This window comes from Trichosurus vulpecula, chromosome 1, assembly GCF_011100635.1.
Source record: "Trichosurus vulpecula isolate mTriVul1 chromosome 1, mTriVul1.pri, whole genome shotgun sequence".
In the NCBI taxonomy this organism is placed as follows: domain Eukaryota; kingdom Metazoa; phylum Chordata; class Mammalia; order Diprotodontia; family Phalangeridae; genus Trichosurus; species Trichosurus vulpecula.
In genome coordinates, this window is record NC_050573.1 from 461,418,092 (window position 1) to 461,439,267 (window position 21,176).

At 37.6% G+C, this 21,176-nt stretch overlaps 1 protein-coding gene across 1 annotated transcript in view; it reads left to right on the forward strand.

Annotated features, from left to right (window-relative positions):
* ADGRV1 (adhesion G protein-coupled receptor V1) overlaps window positions 1–21,176 on the forward strand; it is a 727,941-nt gene that overhangs the window by 184,105 nt on the left and 522,660 nt on the right. The window contains exons 62-67 of the mRNA XM_036763404.1: window positions 425–563; window positions 705–890; window positions 1,181–1,413; window positions 5,263–5,411; window positions 16,151–16,349; window positions 17,441–17,660. Of these exons, the coding sequence (XP_036619299.1) occupies window positions 425–563; window positions 705–890; window positions 1,181–1,413; window positions 5,263–5,411; window positions 16,151–16,349; window positions 17,441–17,660 (1,126 nt within the window). The remainder of the gene's footprint in view (window positions 1–424; window positions 564–704; window positions 891–1,180; window positions 1,414–5,262; window positions 5,412–16,150; window positions 16,350–17,440; window positions 17,661–21,176) is intronic.

Sequence of the window (21,176 nt, forward strand, 5' to 3'; positions counted from 1 at the left end):
GGTCAAATATTGACTTAGAAAACCATGTTAACGTTATTTTCTTCTGTACTATTTTTATTTGTTAGATATTTCCTAATTACATTTTAATCTGATTTGGGTGTGCGTTTGATAACTCTGGACTGTTGGGTAAATTTCTACCTCCTGACACTCCACATCTCTTGTCATTCCACATCTCTTATGATCTGGCATCACAGTATCTTTCCAGCCTTATCTCATTACTCTTCCCACTATGAACCTTCTGATCCACTCAAATTAGACTATTATTCCCTTCCTTATTCCTTTGGGTTTGCTTATCATATTCCTAAAACATAGCTCCATGAAATAGTTTTTGAAAACCATGAAGAACTAAAATTTTCAGAAAGCTCTGCCTACTTTAAAGTCTTAAAATTTTAATGAGTGTACATTTTTGTGTTCCTACCTATAGCCTGGTTCGTGGCCCAGGAACTTTTGGAGAAGTCACAATATACTGGAGTATATTTCCCCCTCTGGCAGAGGAATTTGCAGAAACATCAGGAAAATTAACCATGCGAGATGGACAGTCTGTGGCCATTGTGGTCATACAGGTATTAATACTTACTTGGCAGTCTGATTCATTCTGCCATGTCATATTTGTTTGATATAATCTTACAGAGTTTGTCCTAGCAGATCCCTTTCTGAGGATTCTGTGGATTAATTTGCTTTTTTTTTGGTTTTGTTTCCTATAGGTTTTAGATGATAGCATTCCTGAAGAAAAGTGTTTCTATGAGTTTCAGCTTACTGGAATCAGTGAGGAAGGAAGTTTAAGCAAGTCTAGTAGTACAGCCAATGTTACAATGGTTGCTAGTGACTTTCCTTATGGCTGGTTCATTTTGTCATCTAAGCTCCTCCAAGTGTCAGAAGAAGGACAGAAGGTATAGTACTAGGTGCTTCAAATTTTAATGCTTGTATCAAATTAGTCATTCACATTGTGAAAGGAATGTTGAGAATAATTGTGAATGTGCAGTGACCCCTTTGTTTCTAGTGATAAATACCCTGCCACATTAATGAACCTTTAAGTTGTCTTCCCAACATAATTCATTTTTTTTTATCAACAAACAATTTTAACATCATCTCAATGACCAATAAAATATTTAGCTCAAAGCAGAAAAAGTGAAAATCGATTAGGTTCAGAATCGAAATAAAATAAGTGTTTCTTTTTTAGGTTAACATCACAGTTATTCGTTTAGGTGGACATTTGGGCCAAGTGAAACTCTGGTATGAGACTGTAAGTGGAACAGCAGAAGCAGGCTTAGATTTTATTCCTGCAGTAGGGGAACTTCTCTTTGAACCAAAGGAGAAGGCTAAAAGTATCCATATTGAAATTGTTGATGATGACCTTCCTGAAGGTCCTGAGGAATTTTCTCTTGCAATTACCAAAGTGGAACTACAAGGAAGGTAAAGTAAAAATAAATCATAAAACTATAGACAGCTTTACCTAACTGGGATATAGCTTCTTTCTAGTCCCTGTTCTTATTTCTTATGGAATGTCAGAGCAAAGGTAGAATAAAAGTTGTAATCATAACTAAATACGGTTTTTGCAAAGTTAAAAAATTTATTTTATGGATATTTCAACTGTTCAGTTCATTTTTTATTGTCAGTCAGCAAGCGTTTATTAAGTGCTTATTATGTGCCAAGCAATGTGCAGATAAGCACTAGAGTTAAAAAGAAAGGCAGAAATACAGCGTCTGCTCTCAAAGAACACGTATTCTAGTAGAGGAGACAACACAGAGATAACGATGTGCATACAAGATCTATACTGTGTAAATTGAAGGTATTCTCATAGGAAAGGCACTAGCAGTGCCCAGGAAAGTCTTCTTGAGAAGGTAATATTTAAGCTGAGCCTTGAAGGAAGCCAGTAGGTGGAGGTGGGCAGGAAAGCATACCCAAACAGATCTGATATTTTATATGCTGGTGTCCTGTTTGATGTCTCATTTGAATGTGATAGGTATGGCAAATTCTACCCAAGAGATTGGGAAACTCATCCTAGATACATTTTATCATGTGTTCTCTCTCTTTTTTATATTATCATTTTGTTTTTTATTCCTACTTATCCTATTTTGCATTATATTAATTCACTCTCATAATCCTACTTAGGGCCTTTTGGTATAAAATAGGCTATAAATACCAAGTAAATATCTAGCACTGTGGAAGTAAGGGAAGGGCCATTACATTTTTTAACATTTTTGTCTTCAGTGATGAGAAAAGTAGACATAATTTCTAGCTATCTTCAAGATTGCGTTTGATTGGAGTATTAGCATTTGAAATAACTTTGCAGAATTACTGTTATTAAAACCAAAAAAGAAGAGTCATTCTTCCTTAATTTTCTCAAAGAATAAAGTATTTTTCATCTATTTTTCTGACGTTCCTTTTATAGTTTTATACTTGCCACCTGTTTTAAATTTCAAATGTAAACCAATGTATGGTGCTTAACATTGCTTTTTAATATCTTCGCATCTTTATTAACTTTGAATTTAGAACATACTCTAATAGTCCTTTTGGCACTTCACCAGTTTCTTTTGATTTCTAGACTTATTAATATGGTATATGTTCACTAGTATATCCTGTCAATATGGTATTATTCCTAGACTCATTAATATGATGTATTTTCACTAGTGATCATCCCAGATGAATGATTGTATGTGTGTATATATATGCATGCATATACATATATATGTGTATATATACACCTATGTGTATATATGCATACATATATGTGTATATATACACATGTGTGTATATATAATATATGAATCTCAGAGTGGGAAGGTTATTTAGAGGCTATTTAGTTACAACACACACCTGAACAGAACTATTCTTTAAAGTATCCTAGAAAAATGAGTCATCTGGTATTCACTTGAAGAATTTCAGTGAAGGGAAACCCCTTAACTATTGGGGCAATTCATTCTACTTTCGAATAGCTGTAATTGTCCAAAAGCTTTTCCTTATGTTGAATCTTAATCTACTCCTTGCTAATTTTGTCCATTTCTACCAGTTTGGCTCATTACTACTACTTTCCAGCTACACAGAACAGGTATAAATCCTCTTCCACATGACAATTTTTTAGATACTTGAAGACATTTAGTATGTCTCCCTTAAGTCTTCTTTTTCCTAGACTAAAATGCTCCAGATCCTCCAAGTAGCTCTTATATGACATAGCTTCTAGTCCCCAGTTCCCCTTTTCTTGTGATGTTCCAGCTTATCATTAACTTGCCTAAAATGTGGACTAAAATTTTGTTTGTTTATGGACATTATGCCTATCTTACTGTACCCTAATATCACATTAGTTTAGTTTTGGCTGGCTGCCCTGTTGACCCATTCAGTATGCAATGCATTAAAATTTCAGCATCTTTTTTTTTAATTGGAACTGTCATCTTCTATCCATGCCTCCTCCTAAGCCCAATTGTAGAAGTTTACATTCATTCCTGTTCAATGTTATCTTATTAAATCCTATATTCTATAGGATATAATGTATAGGAGTATACTTCTAGCCTATTGAGATCTCTTTTGGTTTCTAACTATTGAACATAACAGCTTTTCCTCTCAGCTTTGTGTCATCTTCAAATGTGATAAGCATTCCTAATGCTTTTATTCAAGTCTCAGACTAAACAAACAAACAAACTTAGGCATTTCAGGACCTAGGACAGATCTTTGGGGTACTCCTTTAAAGATTTCTCTGAAAGTTGATACCAACACATTAACTCTTTCGATCTGGTTATTCAAATTTTTCCTGAATCTCCTTGACTGTACTATCATTTAGCCCTCCTGTCTTTGTATCAGCCACCCCAAAAATAGCATGAAAAATTTTGTTAAATGTTTTACTCGATTGTTAGGATATTATATCCATAGCATTCCTCTAATTTACTAATATAATAACTATCAATAAAGGAAATAAAATTATTAGAGCATTGCCTACTTTTTATGAAGCTACGCCATCCAAGTCATGACCACTTCCCATTCTAAATGCTCAAAAACCGTTTCTTACCAAGTCCTAGAACTTGCTGGGGATAATAACAATTTATAATGCTTCGAAACACAATTGTAATACAATATTGCATCATAATAGAATCACAGCTTAAAATTGCAGTACTTGTCACGTTTTAAATGTGGTACTGTGTGGCAAAAATTGGCAGTATATTCTAAAAACTATGATGCAAAGTAAAATAGGAAGAAGACAAAGCTTAGTATTTTAAAATTTGGAAAGAGCTTTACATAAATTCTCAGATCTGAGCTTCCTGACAACTCTGTGAATCAGGTACTACAAATATTATATGGTTCCCACCTTCTGCAGGAAGCTTTCCCTGATTCCCCTTAATTCTAGTGCTTTCTTTTTGTTGATTGATTGTTTCAAATTTATCCTGCATATAGTTTGTGTGTGCCTCATTGTTTGTATATTGTCTCCCCCATAGGACTGTGAGCTCCTCCATGAGTGTTTACAGGGATTATCTTTTACCTTTCTTTGAATGTGCTTAGCACAGTGTCTGACATGTAGTGGGCACTTAAAAATCTTTATTGACTGACCAACTAACTAATAATAAACTATGTGTCCTAAGGGCCAACTGTACTTAGGATAAAATACAAAATTTCTGTTTCTTTTAAATCCCCTTACAGTTTGGTTCCAACTCATATTTTCAAGCTGACTGCACATTATGTCTTCTCATAAAACTTACACTATAGTAAAATTCTCCACACCCAACATTCTATTTCCCCTCTCTGTGCCTTTGACCAGATTGCCATTCTACCTGAAATGATCTCCCCCTTCACTTCTGCCTCTTAGATTCCCTCGCTCTGGTGAAGGCTCAGCTGAAGTGTCATCTCCTTTGAGAACCCTTCCAGAGTCTCCCCAGTGCCTGTCTCCCCTAGTAGAAATATTTCTTTGTGTTTATGCCGTCCTATCAAAAGTCTGAAAGAGTTGAACCCTTTACAGGGTGGGAATGGGTCACTCTCTTAATAATCTGACAGCCAGTCAAGATTCTATACCCTTATCAGCAGTGAGTGAGACTCAGAGTCTCAAAGGAGCAAAATCCTAATATCTCATTGTCTCGCTTTTCTACACCTTGTATCCTATAATTTCATCAACTGTGTTTTATTTGGGGAATGACTCAATTGATCAGGGATACACTTGATCAGATATAGGATCCTGGGATATAGAAGCTAGCAAGTGTTATCAGCTCATTTTAACTAATTCTTATTATTCCATCTCATAATGATTTTATTTATTTATTTTTCTTTCTATTACCTTCCAAGAGGGTATGATTTTACTGTTAGAGAAAATGGACTTCAGGTAGATCAACCTCCAGAAATTGGAAATGTCTCTACAGTTCGAATAATAATAATGAAAAATGACAATGCAGAAGGAATCATCGAATTTGATCCAAGGTATTCTACTTTTACAGGTAGGCTCATTTACTATTGGCTTTTTGTTTATTTCACAATTTTCTGAGTTATAGTATTATGTCAGTGTGAAATGGTCAATTTGAAATTCCACACAGAAAATTTCCAGTAGCTTTGATATATACATAAATGTATGCTGGATTGCACAGTTCTTTTTAATCACCTCCCAAGATTCTTCTTCAAGCAAAGGTCTGTCTGTCTATTTGTCTCTCACCATATCTATCTGTCTGAATATCTTATATATTTGTATATGTGTATATGCACACGCGTGTGTGTGTGTGTGTGTGTGTGTGTGTGTGTGTGTGCGTGTGTGTGTGCGTGCAGCTAGGCAGTGCAGTAGATAGAGCCCTGGGCTTGGATCCAGGAAGATATGAATTCAGATACAGCCTTAAGCACTTACTAGCTGTGTGACTCTGGGCAATTCACTTAACTTCTATTTGCCTCAGTTTCTCATCTGCAAAATGGGGATACGCATGGCAAATCACTTCAGGATCTTTGTCAAGAAAACCCCAAATGGGGGTATGTAGAGTCAGACATGACTGAATGACTGAACTACAATAATAATAAATACACACATATATGCATTGTGTGGATAGGTATATACATACACATATATGTGCACACATATCAAGATCCTTCTGGTAGTGTCGTGAGGCTGTTAGTCATGGAACACCAAAGCCTCTGAAGAAAATTGAAAGTCAACCAAAAGACAGTGTTGGAGCACATGGTAGGTATGAGCAGGTTATAACACAGTCTGCAAATAAATTGGTACCAGACTATGAGAGACTTTACAAAGAATTCTAAATAAAAGTGGTACAAAGGCTATCATCAAAGAAATGTATGAATGAAAAAATAATATGGGCTGAGATCCTTGGTTTGACAAGATTGAAAGTGAGGAAGACCCCTAACATGTTGATAAATTTATAGGAGGATGTGGACCAGTGGTACATAGGGTGCGCAGGCATGGGTGTGTTATTTGGATGTATTGTTTCTGCGTGTTTCAAGGGAATATCTATATCAATTTGAGCTATATCAGTTACATCCTAGATCCAATTGAGTATTGAATATATAAGATACACACACACATATTTATTTGAAAGAAGCATAAACCATGCTTACCTTCAGTTCACTTCACTCTTTGACATCACATCCCACTCTTTCCACCTTTCCCCCAGGCTCAAAAAATTGATCCTTCTACTTGCCAAGGTGCCCTTCCCTCTCTTTCTCCATCTCTCCACCCCACCTATCTTCCACATCTTTAAGAAATGTTCATTAAACCATCTCATCCCCTCATGCTAGAATCTTGTATCTTTCCTTCTTTTCTCAGCCAAACTCTTTAAAGAAGCTAGCTATCCTCATTGCCTCCACATCCTCTCCTGTTCATCCTACATGCTTGGAATGGTCTCTCTCCTTCCTGTCTCCCTATAGGTCCCACTCTTCCCTAGGTGGAGCTCAAGCACAATCTTCTATATCAGCAATGCTCCCAAGTGCTGCCAAGCCAGATTAAAATGTAATTGGGAAATATTTAACAAAAATAATAAAAATGCAATAAAATATAGATTTTAATATTTAATATTACATTTCAAAACTGTCAATATGTGACCTGCAGGGATCCTTATATATATGAATTAATGGCCTCCATTTCTATCTGTGTTTAACATTATTGTTCTACATGAAATCTTTCATGATTACCTAGCTTCTAGGGCCCTCCCTCCCAGACAACCTTGTATTTAACTACTTTGTATGTATCTGTAAATATTTACCTTATTTTTATGCCATATGTACATATCCGTATATACTTCTCTCTCCGTATATACTTCTCTTACATTAGAATGTAAGCACTTTGTAAGTAGAAATTGTTTCGTTATTTGAATTTATCTTTCCAGTACCTCGCCCAGTGCCTGGTACTTAATAAATGCTTGTTGATTGATTTCTTGTTTGTTAGGCACATAATAGCATGCTGCAGATGCAAAATGACACAAAGGAAAGACTTTGCCTTTATGGAGGTAAAAATTTAAAAGTCATGATAATAACTAGGATCCTTTAAGATTTGCAAAGTCCTTTACAAATAATAGCTCATTTGTTACTCACAACAGCCCTGCTAGTTGGGTGCTTTTATTATCCCCATTTTTACACCTTGCTAGTAAGTCTAGTAATCTGAGGCAGGATTTCACCCTAAGTCTTTATGACTCCAAGCCCAGTGCTACATACCAATGACTGATTCAGAATAAAATAGGATTAGAGCAAAGGAGAGATTCAAGGTACTCTGAAAAATCACTTTCTACCAGGGAGCTCAGTGAAAGCCTCATGTGAGGAAGTGGCCTTTGAATTGGGCCTTAAATAAATGGAAGGATTTCAGTGTAAAAGAAGGGGAGAGTCAATTCTGTGGATGGAAGCTAGCATGAACAAAAAGGCAAGAAGACTAGAGAGGGAGGAGTAAGAACAGGGAAGAGCACTTCATTTTGACAGGATGCCTGAATACATAGAGCTTTAGATATAGCAGTTACTAAATCAACATTTGTTGAATTGAGTGGAGTTGAATTTCATAAAGGGAGAATGTGAGAGAATGCTGCAATTATAGGTTCAAATCAGACTGTGGAGGCCAACAATTGCATGAGGGTTTTATGCTTGCAGTCAGTGATTATAGGGAGTGGGTGACTTGATCACAGTAATTAAAAAGAGTACATAAATTTAAAGAATGTATTGAAGAGAAGAGAGTCTGTAGAGAGGAAAACCAGTTAGGAGGTTTTTATAGTTTTCCAAGTAAGAAGTGATAAAGGCCTGAACTAGGAAGGTACCTATGGGAATGGAAATGGGCAAGGTGAGGGGAAGTTTGAGATGGTAAAATCAGTAAGATTTTGAAACTGCTTGGCTGCGTGGAAGAATGAGGGAGTGGGAAGACTAAAATATTGCTTCAAGCCTGGGTTGTTGGGAAAATGGTGGCACTATTAAAAGAGAGAAATAAATCTGGGAAGTGGTATGCCTATAATTTTGCCCATAACCATGAATTTAACTGTTTACTTTAAATGAATGCACTCTAAACGAATTATTCTTGTCCAGTGTCTAATGAGGTTTTATACTACCGGAGGTCACTAAAACCATACCCATATTGACATCAGCACCTTAATGAAACCATAAGACAAAGAGAAATCATAGCTAAATGAAAGCATGACTCATATATAGTCTTCAGAGGGATGAGTAAATGAGTTGATGGAATTGGTTTCATTGTGTGCCCAAGCAACAGTAACAGAAAACATTGGCCACATTATCATGATATAGTATTTATGATGACCACAAGCGAACAAGCCATTATGAAGCCAAGCTTCAGTTTATGTGCCAGCATTAGTTGCAAAGAGGGTGAACAGGGCGAACAAATAGACGAGACCTTCCAAACCGAGTTATGTTCTGATGCTTGTTGACTTCAGAGTAAAGGTGAGTAGAGGAAAAGATGACAAAAGACATTTGTTGATTAGTCATTTTCAGTTGTGTCCAGCTCTTCATGACCTCTTTTAGGGTTGGTTGGTTTGTTTGTTTTGGTAAAGATTCTGGAGTGGTTTGCCATTTCCTTCTCTAGCTCACTTTACAAATAAGGAAACTGAGGCAAACAGGGTTAAATGAATTGCTCGGGGTCACATAGCTAGCATCTGAAGCTGGATTTGAACTCAGGTCTTCCTGACTGAGAAAAGATATACTGGTGTGTGTAATTTGTGATTAATCACAGATGAAAGAGTCCAAATGTATGTTACTAATCTATGTATGAGGAGTACTTTTTCCAGGAAGAGTTGGGAAGTGCTGGATAAAGAGAATAGCATCACAGAAAAAAACAAACAAACAAATAACAAAAAGCCCTGACTCAGTCAATATATGAGAAACATGTGGTTAATAGTATGTGAGTCGGGGGGTGGAGCCAAGATGGCAGCTGGAAAGCAGGAACTTGCGTGAGCTCCCCACCAGTTCCCTCCAAAAGCCTATAAAAAATGGCTCTGAACAAATTCTAGAACTGCAAAACGCACAAAATAGCAGAGGGAAGCAGGGATCCAGCCCAGGACAGCTTGGATGGTTGCTGGATGAGGTCTATCGTGCACGGAGTGGAGGGGAGCGGAGCTCAGCGTGGGCAGCAGCAGGACCAACCAGACCAGGAGCCGGGTGGAACAAGCCCTAGTACCCTGAATCAGTGAGCTGTGGCAGTTACCAGACTTCTCAACCCACAAACACCAAAGACAACAGGGAAGGTTAGTGGGAAAAGCTGCGAGGGACAGAGTTCGCCTGCCCCGGGCGCAGCGGAGGGGAGGTGCAGCTACAGAACTAGAGCTGCAGTTGCTTCCGGCCCCAGGCCCACCTGGTGGGAGGAATTAAGTGGCAGATCAGAACAGGAGTGCAGAGCCTGCTTAAGATTTGCTTCAGGTCCGGGTTATTGGGCGGTTATTGGGGAAGGAGGACTACTGGTGTGGCAGAGCTGGCTGTATAGAAATAGCTCTGGAAACAACAGCGCATCCCCTCAAGCTTGGAACAAAGTACTCTTTGCTCTACAGGCAGTTATACCCTGATGAAAAACTCAAGGGTCAAGTAAGTTGGCTGGGAACATGGCCAGGCAGCAAAAACGGACTCATATTCAGTTTCAGACTTTGGAATCTTTCTTTGGTGACAAAGAAGATCAAAACATGCAGCCAGAAGAAGTCAACAAAGTCAAAGAGCCTACATCAAAAACCTCCAAGAAAAACATGAACTGGTCTCAGGCCATGGAAGAGCTCAAAAAGGATTTGGAAAAGCAAGTTAGAGAAGTAGAGGAAAAATTGGGACAAGAAATGAGAATGATGTGAGAAAACCATGATAAACAATTCAATGACTTGCTAAAGGAGACCCAAAAAAATACTGAAAAAAATATTGAAGGAAACAACACCTTAAAAAATAGACTAACTCAAATGGTAAAAGAGCTCCAAAAAGCCAATGAGGAGAAGAATGCCTTGAAAGGCAGAATTAGCCAAATGGAAAAGGAGGTCCAAAAGACCACTGAAGAAAATACTACCTTAAAAATTAGATTGGAGCAAGTGGAAGCTAGTGACTTTATGAGAAATCAAGATGTTATAAAACAGAACCAAAGGAATGAAAAAGTGAAAGACAATGTGAACTATCTCATTGGAAAAACCACTGACCTGGAAAATAGATCCAGGAGAGATAATTTAAAAATTATTGGACTACCTGAAAGCCATGATCAAAAAAAGAGCCTAGATACCATCTTTCAAGAAACTATCAAGGAGAACTGCCCTGATATTCTAGAGCCAGAGGGCAAAATAGAAATTGAAAGAATCCACAGATCGCCTCCTCAAATAGACCCCAAAAAGAAAACTCCTAGGAACATTGTTGCCAAATTCCAGAGGTCAAGGAGAAAATACTGCAAGCAGCCAGAAAGAAACAATTTGAGTATTGTGGAAAAATAATCAGGATAACACAGGATCTAGCAGTTTCCACATTAAGGGATCAAAGGGCTTGGAATATGATATTCTGGAGGTCAATGGAGCTAGGATTAAAACCAAGAATCACCTATGCAGCAAAACTGAGTATAATGCTCCAAGGCAAAATATGGATTTTCAATAAAATAGAGGACTATCTGAATAGAAAATTTGACTTTCAAACACAAGAATCAAGAGAAGCATGAAAAGGTAAACAGGAAAGAGAAATCATAAGGGACTTACTAAAGTTGAACTGTTTTGTTTACATTCCTACATGGAAAGATGATGTGTATGATTCATGAGACCTCAGTATCATAGTAGCTGAAAGGAATATGCATATATATATATATATATATATATATATATATATATATATATGTGTGTGTGTGTGTGTGTGTATATATATATATATGTATATATATATATGTATGCATGTATATATGTGTGTGTGTGTGTGTGTGTGTCTATGTATATATATATAGACAGAGGGCACAGGGTGAGTTGAATATGAAGGGATGATATCTAAAAAAATAAAATCAAATTAAGGGATAAGAGAGGAATATATTTAGAGAGGGAGAAAGGGAGAGATAGAATGGGGTAAATTATCTCGCATAAAAGTGGCAAGAAAAAGCAGTTCTCTAGGAAGGGAAGAGGAGGCAGGTGAGGAAGAATGAATAAATCTTGCTCTCATCGGATTTGACTTGAGGAGGCAATACCATACACACTCAATTGAGTATCTTACCCCACACGAAAGAAGGAGGAAGAAGTTAAAAAAGGGGGATGATAGAAGGGAGGGCAAACAGGGGAAGGAGGTAATCAAAAACAAACACTTTCGAAAAGGGACAGGGTCAAGGGAGAAAATTCAATAAAGGGGGATAGGTTAGGAAGGAGCAAAACAGTTAATCTTTCACAACATGAGTATTGTGGAAGGGTTTTACATAATGATATGCATGTGGCCTATGGTGAATCGCTTGCCTTCTTAGGGAGGGTGGGTGGAAAGGGAAGAGGGAAGAGAATTTGGAACTCAAAGTTTTAAAAACAGATGTTCAAAAACAACAACAAAAAAGTTTTTGCATGCAACTAGGAAATAAGATACACAGGCAGTGGGGCATAGAAATTTATCTTGCCCTACAAGAGAAGAAGGGAAAGGGGGATGGGAAGGGAGTGGGGTGACAGATGGGAGGGCTGACTGGGTAATGGGGCAACCAGAATATACGCTGTCTTGGAGTGGGCGGGAGGGTAGAAATGGGGAGAAAATTTGTAATTCAAACTCTTGTGAAAATCAGTGCTGAAAACTAAATATGTTAAATAAATTAAATATAAAAAAAAGAAAAAAAATAGTATGTGAGTCATTTCAGAATTAGCTCTGAGTACACAGGCAGACTATTGACTAGTTAGTGTAAAGGTCAAAATCAAAAGGGAGAAAGGATAAATATTAAAACATCTCCGAACCAACTTATTTAAAATGTTGACTGCAAAATACAGAATGGACTGAAATAACATCACCTCTTCATTATCAACATTTCTTAGAGAAATTTAACTGACCCCAAATAGCTACCACAAAATGAAGACAAGAGTCCAGAAACTCTTAACTGGGAAATGCTTGAACTCTTTGTCAAGTAGGGGAATGAAAAGGGAAAAGGGAAACACCAATTCAGAATAAACGTTCATTTGTAAAGGTTCACTAAGAAAGATGACTGAAGATAGTGAATACTAGCACCTCAGAAAACAATGAAATGCTATGGAAGGGAAAAGAAGCATGAAGCATGACTTGGCATAAAACCCAGAGCCTTCAAACAACATTTATAGAAGCTGAAAGGGAGACAAAAAACAGAAATAATTTGCTAGCATTTCTACGGTTTACAAATTCTCATAGTTGATGACAACGGAGCCACTTCCTTGGATTCTAGTATCCCAGTTTGTAGTGTGCCAAATATGAAGAAATAGAGATGACACTTAAGAAGATGAAATTGGGTAAATGTGAGGAGACTTGTTCAAACACACAGAAGAAATATGCTCTGGAAACAAAACTATTTTAAAGGCACTTCAGGAATTGATTTTTAAAGTTTATTTCAGAGAGGAAGATTCTAAAATGATGGAAAAGATTAACATTATCATCTCCTTCCAGCTACCCTGCCAAAAGGGGGTAGGTGAGAAGACCTCTGAAACCCATCTACCTCCCTTCTCGTCTCTATAAGATCTCAGAATCAGGAATAAATACGTGTGATCTTGTGTAAGTTACTTAAGCTCTCTCAGCTTAAGTAACTCTCATCATTTGTACAGTGGAAATACTGACCTCACAGGGTTCTTGTGAGGCATAAAAGAGTTGATCTTTAAAACAAATATGACAATTAATTATTAGTAATTATCATTAATTATATTATCATGGTTGATTATTATATTTGTTAAATTATTATTAATATATTGATTGTAATTATTATTATTAATGATGATGATGATAGAAGACAATATTTATATAACATGTACAGTGTGCCAGGCACTGTGCTATGTGCTTTACAATTGTTATCTCATTTGATCCTTGCAACAGCCCTGGGAGGTAGGTACTATTATTATCCCCATTTTACAAATGACAAAACTGAGGCACACAGCTATTAAGTGTCTGAGATCAGATTTGAATGCAGGTCTTCCTGACTCCAGGTGTAGCACTCTGTGTAGTATTACCTAGATGTCTAAAACATGTATGTATGTGTGTGTGTGTGTGTGTATGTATATATGTATATATATACACATACACACACACACATAAAATTTATTATCACTGTATGAATGTTTTCAGAATATTCTGACTGGAAATTAAGACACCAGGCTGTCTTTCAGAGGTGATATTTTTATAATTGAACACATCTTCATAATCACTTTACATTTCACTGAAACAGGGAAAATATAATATTTCATTATTTTATTTTTTAAATCACAAAATTGCATTTATCTTGGTAGAAAAAATAGGCTTAAAGGTTGTTCTCTGGGTGTATTTATAAATATCTGACAGATATTTACATCTGTGGTAACTCCTCAGCGGCCCTCTGAGTAAATAAATGAGGAGCTGAGCAACATGTTCATCAGAGGTACTTTGTCTGTCAGTGCTATGAGGATTTTTTGCACAAAGTTTAAATGGAAGAAAGATTCCTTATAAATAAGAGGTTTTCCAAGTGTTCCCATTTGATTTTGTTCCTGATGAGATTGTGCCCCAGAATATCATGGGACCTTGTCAGTGAAGTCTAAGGCCACTCATAGGAGATTAGTTTGACAACCCACACAAGGAAAAACAAATAGGATGAAGAATGCATATTGTCCAGGCTTACATTCCATGAAATTAGGTGGGAAACTCATTGAATTAATCTATTATTGCATATATTTAGGGCAGACACTATAGATGAACAATGAGCTGGGCCTAGCATTTGATATAAGGCAAAGAGTGAATGATCGTAGAAATGATAATAATAATAGTTAATATATATGTAGTATTTTAAGATTTGTAAAGCACTTTACATGTCATCTCATTTGAACCTCACAACAATGCTATGGGTTAGATGCTATTATTATGTCCATTTTCAGATGAGGAAGTTGAGGCTGAGAGAGGGCTAAGTGACTTGCCTCAGGGTCACAAAGCCAGGCAGGATTTGAACTAGGCTCTTTCTCATTCCACGTCCAGTACCCTTTCCACTGTACCACTATCTCAGTGTGAATTGAGATCACATTTAGCAATAGCATGGCTCTTTCAGTGATAGCCAGGTGCTCTCTACCACAAACATCCTTTGTGAAATATGAGTATTCCTTTAATGAGGCTATAGGAATAGGTTGTGCACCTGGGTTTTCTTTGGTATGGGGAATTCTCAGATGAGGGAACTACAATAAATGCAATTTATCACCGTCTCTGAAACCTATAATCTTAGAGAACTGTGGAGAGCCTGGAGAGGCTGTGTGGCTACCCAGCATCACATGGGCAGGACATGGCCAGAGAAAGGACTTGGACCCACATCTTGAGAAGCTTTGCAGCTGTCTGTCTGTCCTGTAAGCCACATGCAACCTCTATGATGATGCTATATGGTTCCAAAGAATGGAACAGTATGATCTCAGGAGAATCAAATTTGCAGGTGACTGAGGAGGCAAGAGAAAGGGTGTGGTGTGTCGAGGTAGGCACAGCATCTTGCCAGTGCTGAGTTGTTAGTCAGAAGAAGCATAAGATCTATCAGTGGTACATGGGGCCAGTGAGAGAAGAGGTCAGTCAGATAGAAGGACTGAGGGATAACAGATGAAAGGCCTCCAGCACATGGGGTGCATCCTTCCTCTATGGGGGATTTCTAGAAGGACATGGGTAAGAATCAAACAGCATGAGAAGGTATGGATAAGTTGTGATCTGTGCTGGATGAAGGTATATCTAAATTAAGATCATAGATCCATTTATTATTGAAGTAAACTCAAAGACAGCAGAAACCTTTTCCATGTTGGATTCCCACCCCCCACTTCTACCTTCTTTACAACTTCTAATCTTGGAGAGTTGCTTGGGACATTGAGCAATTAAGTGACTTGTCCAGAGTCACACAACTAGAGTGTGTTAGGGATGGGACATAAACCCAGGTCTTCCTGACTCTAAGCGCAGAGAGCTGTCTCTTAGCCACGATGACAGACTGCCCCTCATTTATTTTCTTACTGTCAATAAAATAACAATTTTCATTGGCTTCAATTCATAATGATTTTTGGGAACATTCAAAGCAATATTTTATTTCTGTATTGGTAACCACTTTAGTAAGAGTCATTGTAATATTAGTGCAAAGAATCAGCGCTGAAGTCAAGATGACCTGGGTTCAAGTCCTGGCTGTATGAGCCTGGGCAAGTCATTTGCTTTCTTATTGCTCTAAGCAACTCTCTAATTTCATGGGAAGTGTTGATCTGCTTAGTGGAGGGAATTGCCTCTGAGAACTTTTCTAACTCTAAATCTATGACCTTTTGATCATTTTGTGGGAAAACATCACTATCTTGTGGATGTTTGCTGCTAAACACTATTTCAGCCAAATAATATTTTTTTCAACTAAAAATATAAATCATATGAGATCTGTCATTCATTGGCATCTCTTTTCACATTAATAATGACTTCTAGATAATTGAAGTTTAATGTAGATTCTGTGGCATATAGTTATTAGAATAATTAAAAACTTCAGTTAAGTCTTCATCTTCACCTTCCTTAATTGCAAAAAGAAGAAATTAATGATTTCCCTTTGGGCGGCTTCTGATAAAGTGTGTTTACTACTAACTCTGCATTCTTGTTACAGTGGAAGAAGACATTGGGATGATCATGATTCCAGTAGTGAGGCTGCATGGCACATATGGCAATGTGACAGCTGATTTTGTCTCTCAAAGCATTTCTGCCCTCCTTGGTGTGGATTACAATGTTCATGGTAACTCGGTCATCTTTCGCCATGGAGATAACCTAAGTTTTATAAATGTCTCTATCATAGATGATGATGAAAGGTAATAGAGTTGATGATTTCATTACTTTCATTATCAAATGTTTAATAATGAATATATGAGAATCCTGTGTAGTGTCTAGCACAGAACTCACTGAATTTTAGAGTTGGAAAAAGTCTTAGTGTCCATCTTGTCTACCTAATATCTGACAAGAATTTCCTCCACAAAATAGCAAGTAGCCAGCAATCGTTTATTAAGTGACTACTGTGTGCCAGCCACTGTGCTAAGCATTGATGATAAAAAGAGTCCCTGCTCTCAAGGAGCTCACAGATTAATGGAGGAGACAACAAATGAATGACTGTACAAAACAGGATCTATGCAGGATAAATTGGAAATAGTCGACGAAGGGAAGTCACTTGCATTAAGGAAGATTCAGATGGGCTTCTTGCAGAAGCCTTTGTTTCAAGACTTACAGTGAGGAAGAATCAATCCATTACCTCTTGAAGCAGCCCATTTCACTTTTGGAGTGCTCTAATTATTTAGATAGTTTGTCTTGATCTCAGGCCTAAATTTTGTCTTTGTAACTTCTACCCATTGTTCCTCATTCAGCCTAATCCTTTTTGATGATAGCTATAACATCCCCCCCCCCCAAACTACTTCTTCATCAGAGAGGAATGTATGTCAAATGGGCCCCTTGTTTTAAAACAAAATTGTGGAAAACACATTCACTCACTGAGAAACAATTTGTTACATGCCGGGAAATGGAAAATGTCACTTAAATTGAGTTGAAAAAGATGCAATAGGAGTTGCATGTATCACTTTCCTAGAATTAGAGGAAATCACTATGTGTGTGCTTTTTTTTTCCTTTCAGACTTTTAGAAGTCTGATCAGAATATGGAAACAACCCCTTCCAATTCACTGTCTTAGTGCACCAAGCAATTAAAAACAGAGGAGGAAAACGCTAATACCAATTCCTAGGCATTAATGTTGATGTTGATAATTCAGGCTTTTAGATGAGCACCCTCTTTTTACTACTTGGTGTGTGTGCTGTGCATTGAATATGTATGACCAATTTGGAAAATGACTAGTTATTTGGATTTTAGCAGCATTTTAATATGTTTAGACTCAGAGAATTGCTCCTTCTTGCCATACAGTGAATTTGAGGAGCAGTTTGAAATCCTGCTGACGGGAGCTACTGGAGGAGCAGTGCTTGGGCGCCACCTAGTGAGCCGAATCACTATTGCTCAGAGTGATGCACCCTATGGACTTGTGCGATTTCTCAACCAAAGCAAAATTACTGTTGCTAACCCCAGTTCAACTCTGATTTTGTCCTTGGTGCTGCAGAGGACTGGAGGACTCTTAGGAGAGATTAAGGTAGAGTTTTCCCTTCCAAAACCTGGAGGTGGAGGCGCCAAAGAGAAAAAGGGCTCGTCTGGGGATTCTTGCTTGTTATGATTTAGAAGATTAAATTTTAGGGAGTTTGACAGCTCTGTACAGATTATGATGAAGTCAAGGATTATTTCCCATAAACAGCACTTGGCAAGCTGAGTTCATTTTATATTATGTTTCTTTAAGGATCTTCAGAAGGAAGGACACTTTGGTTGTCTTATAGAATAAGATGGTTCAAAGGTGAGAAATGTATACACAATATTACTGTCTTGCTTGGTAGATCTTTAAAAATTGTGCTATATGAAATATTTTTGTTGTGTGTTTTGATGTTATTACTGTCTTCTCTTTCTTGCCCTTTAATAACCTAGTGAACAATGTGTTTATGTTTTTTGAATCAGATGTGATTTCATTGGAATACAGAATTCCTGGTAAGAGGTTCCAATACAGATTGGCAGAGCTGAATTTAGAAACTTAATCTTAGAAAGTTGGCTAGGAAATCAAGAGTTTATGTCATCAATGAAAAGAATTTAATAGCACCTACTGCGTACCAGGCACTATGCTGAGAATTGGGGATACTAGGAAAGAAAAAAAGGAGTTCCATCTAATGGAGGAAACAATATACAAACAACTATTTACAAACAAACTATATATAAGATATATTGGAGATAATGAACAAAGGAAAAGTAGTGGCATGGAGGGAGCAGAAAAGCTTCTTGTGGAAAGTAGGAGGGAAGTAGGAGATGGAGTTGAGAAAGGAGGACATGCATGGGGGACATCCAGTGAAAGTGCTCGAAGTCTGGAGCTAGCATGCTTTGTTTGAGGAACCACAGGAGGCCAGTGTCATTGGAGCATAGTTATGTGGATGGGGAGTAAGGTGTAAGAAGACTAGAAATGTAGGAAGGATCTAGGTTGGTAAGAACAAAAACAGGATTTTATATTTGATCATGGAGTAGTAGGGAGCGTTGGAATTTAGTGAATGGGGATGACATGGTCAGACCTGCAGTTTTAGGAAGATAAATTTGAGCCGAATGGAGGATGAACTGGAGTGGGAAAAAACTTGAGGCAGGGAGACCAGGTTGTTGCAATAATGTAGGCATGGGGTAATGAGGGTCTCCACCAGGTGGTTCCAGTGTCAGAGGAGAGAATGAGTGTGTAGGTGAGATGTGACAGGGATAAAAATCAAAGGACTTAACCACTGATTGCATATGAGGGGGTGAGAGAGAAGAAAGAGCCACAGATGACACATTGAGCCTTGGTGACTGGGAGCATGGTGGTGCTCTTGACAGTAGAGAAGTTAGGAAGAGAGAAGGGTTTGGGAGTGGGGAAGGACAATTAGTTCTGTTTTGAACATATTGAGTTTAAGATGCCAGTGAGATATCTAGTTTAAGATGTCCTATAGGCATTTGGAGATTCAAGACTTGAGATCAGGAGAGAAGTTAGGCTTGATAAATAGATCTGAGAATCATCTTAATAGAGTTGATACATGAATCCAGGGCAACTGATGAGATCACCAAACAAAATCGTATAGCAGGAGAAGAGGGCCCAGGATAGAGCCTTGGGAGACATTCACAATTATTGGGCATGACCTAGATGAAGATCTAGCAAAGGAGACAGAGAAAGAGAGATCATACAGGTAGGTGGAGAAGCAGGAGAGAGCAGTGTCACAAAAAGCTAGAGAGAAGCAGTAGAAAGGTGATAGAGTGGTTAGGGCATTGGACTTGGAATCCAAATGACTGGGGCTCAAATCTGACCTCAGACACTTATTACCTGTGTGACCCTAGGCAAGCCATTTAATGTCACTCAGCTTCCATTCCTCTATCTGTAAAATGGATATAATAATAATAGCACCTATTTCTAGGGTGGTCGTGAGAATAAAATGAGGTATCATAAGTAAAGTACTTTGCGTACGTTGAAGTGTTATAAGTGCTAGCTATTGTTACATTATTATCAATGAGAAAAGGATGATTAACAGTGTCAAAGGCTACAAAGAGATAAAAACAGAGGAGAACCGAGAAAAGGCCTTTAGATTGGCAATGAAGAGATCATTAGTAACTTGGAAGAAAGCTGTTTCAGTTGAATGAAGCCAGATTCCAAAGTTCCGAAAAATGGGAGAGGCAAGGAAGTAGAGGCACTTATTATAGACACCCTTCTCAGAGAGTATAGCCATGGAAGGGAAGAATAGATGTAGGATAATAGCTGGTTAGAATGGACAGATCAAGTGACAGTTTTGTGAAGGTAAAGGAGACATGGGTGTGTTATAGCCACTAGGGAAGCAGCCAGTAGACAGGGACAGATGGAAAATTGATGAGTTATTAGGAATGATAAAGAGGTCAACCTACTAGAGAAGATAGGATGGAATAGGGTCACTTGTGCATGTGAGGTATTTGCTGTGGCAAGGAGTAGCATCACCTTTCTTCGTAAGAGGTAAAGGAGGAGATAGTGATGAAAGGCATCTGAATGATATAAATTGAGGAAAGGAGATGAGGGAACTCTTGGTGAATAAACTCAATTTTTTTGGTGAAATGTGAAGTCATCAGCTGAGAGGGTTTGAGGAAGGATGGAAATGTTTGGAAAAGCCACTATGGTGAACAGGATAGTGAATCAATTAGAGAGGTGTAAATATAATCCCTTTCTGCATCGAGGGTCCACTTGAGGTTATTATTTGTATTTGACCCAATCAGTCCAATTTCATTACTTTGTCCAGCTCAATTTAGCTGCACGTGAGTAGGGATGAAGGCTTTGGATGGTGGGAATAGTTGAAGGCTTGACAGGGCAAGATTTTTAATAGGATAAGGGGGCAAGAGACACAGGAAAAGAGGATGGCATAGAACCGAACTGGTTCACCAAAGGGTCAAGATTGGCAAGGGAGGAGAATGTAGCCAATGAATGGGCAGTGACCTGAGAAAGTATTAAAGAGTGGAGAGATTAGAGCTCACGGGGATGACAAAGAACAGGATTAGGAGTTTCAAGGCACAGGGAGAGGTAGAATGATAGATAACAGATTATGATCAGATAAAGAAATTTCAGATTTCATGACCATGGAAGTATAACACTTTTGGGTCAGACAGAGCAAGATCAAGGGTAACTTGCCCCATCTCACACAGCAGGTTTTGAGTAAAGGTCTCCCTTCCTACCTCGTTGGCCAATCTTTATCCATTATGCTACAATACTATGTATAAACATTAACCCCCAGTTTTGATATGTCAATACAAGAAAAATATTTAATTTTATGATTTATGTAAGTTTGTATTTAATTGTGAAAGCCTTTATTAACATTTTCTTTATATTCTGAAAAATGTGTGTTAATAGTAGAAAATGAACATTCTGTAATTACATAATTGCATTGTTATTTTAGACAAATATATAAATATGAATATTTTAAAATATTTAAAATTAAAGAAGTAGAAGTAGAAATTTCTTAGGAGACTATTCCTTAGATAATATCTGTTCCTTTTCTAAAATAGCCTTTTTGGGGGAAAATCAGTATTCTATATTTTGTAC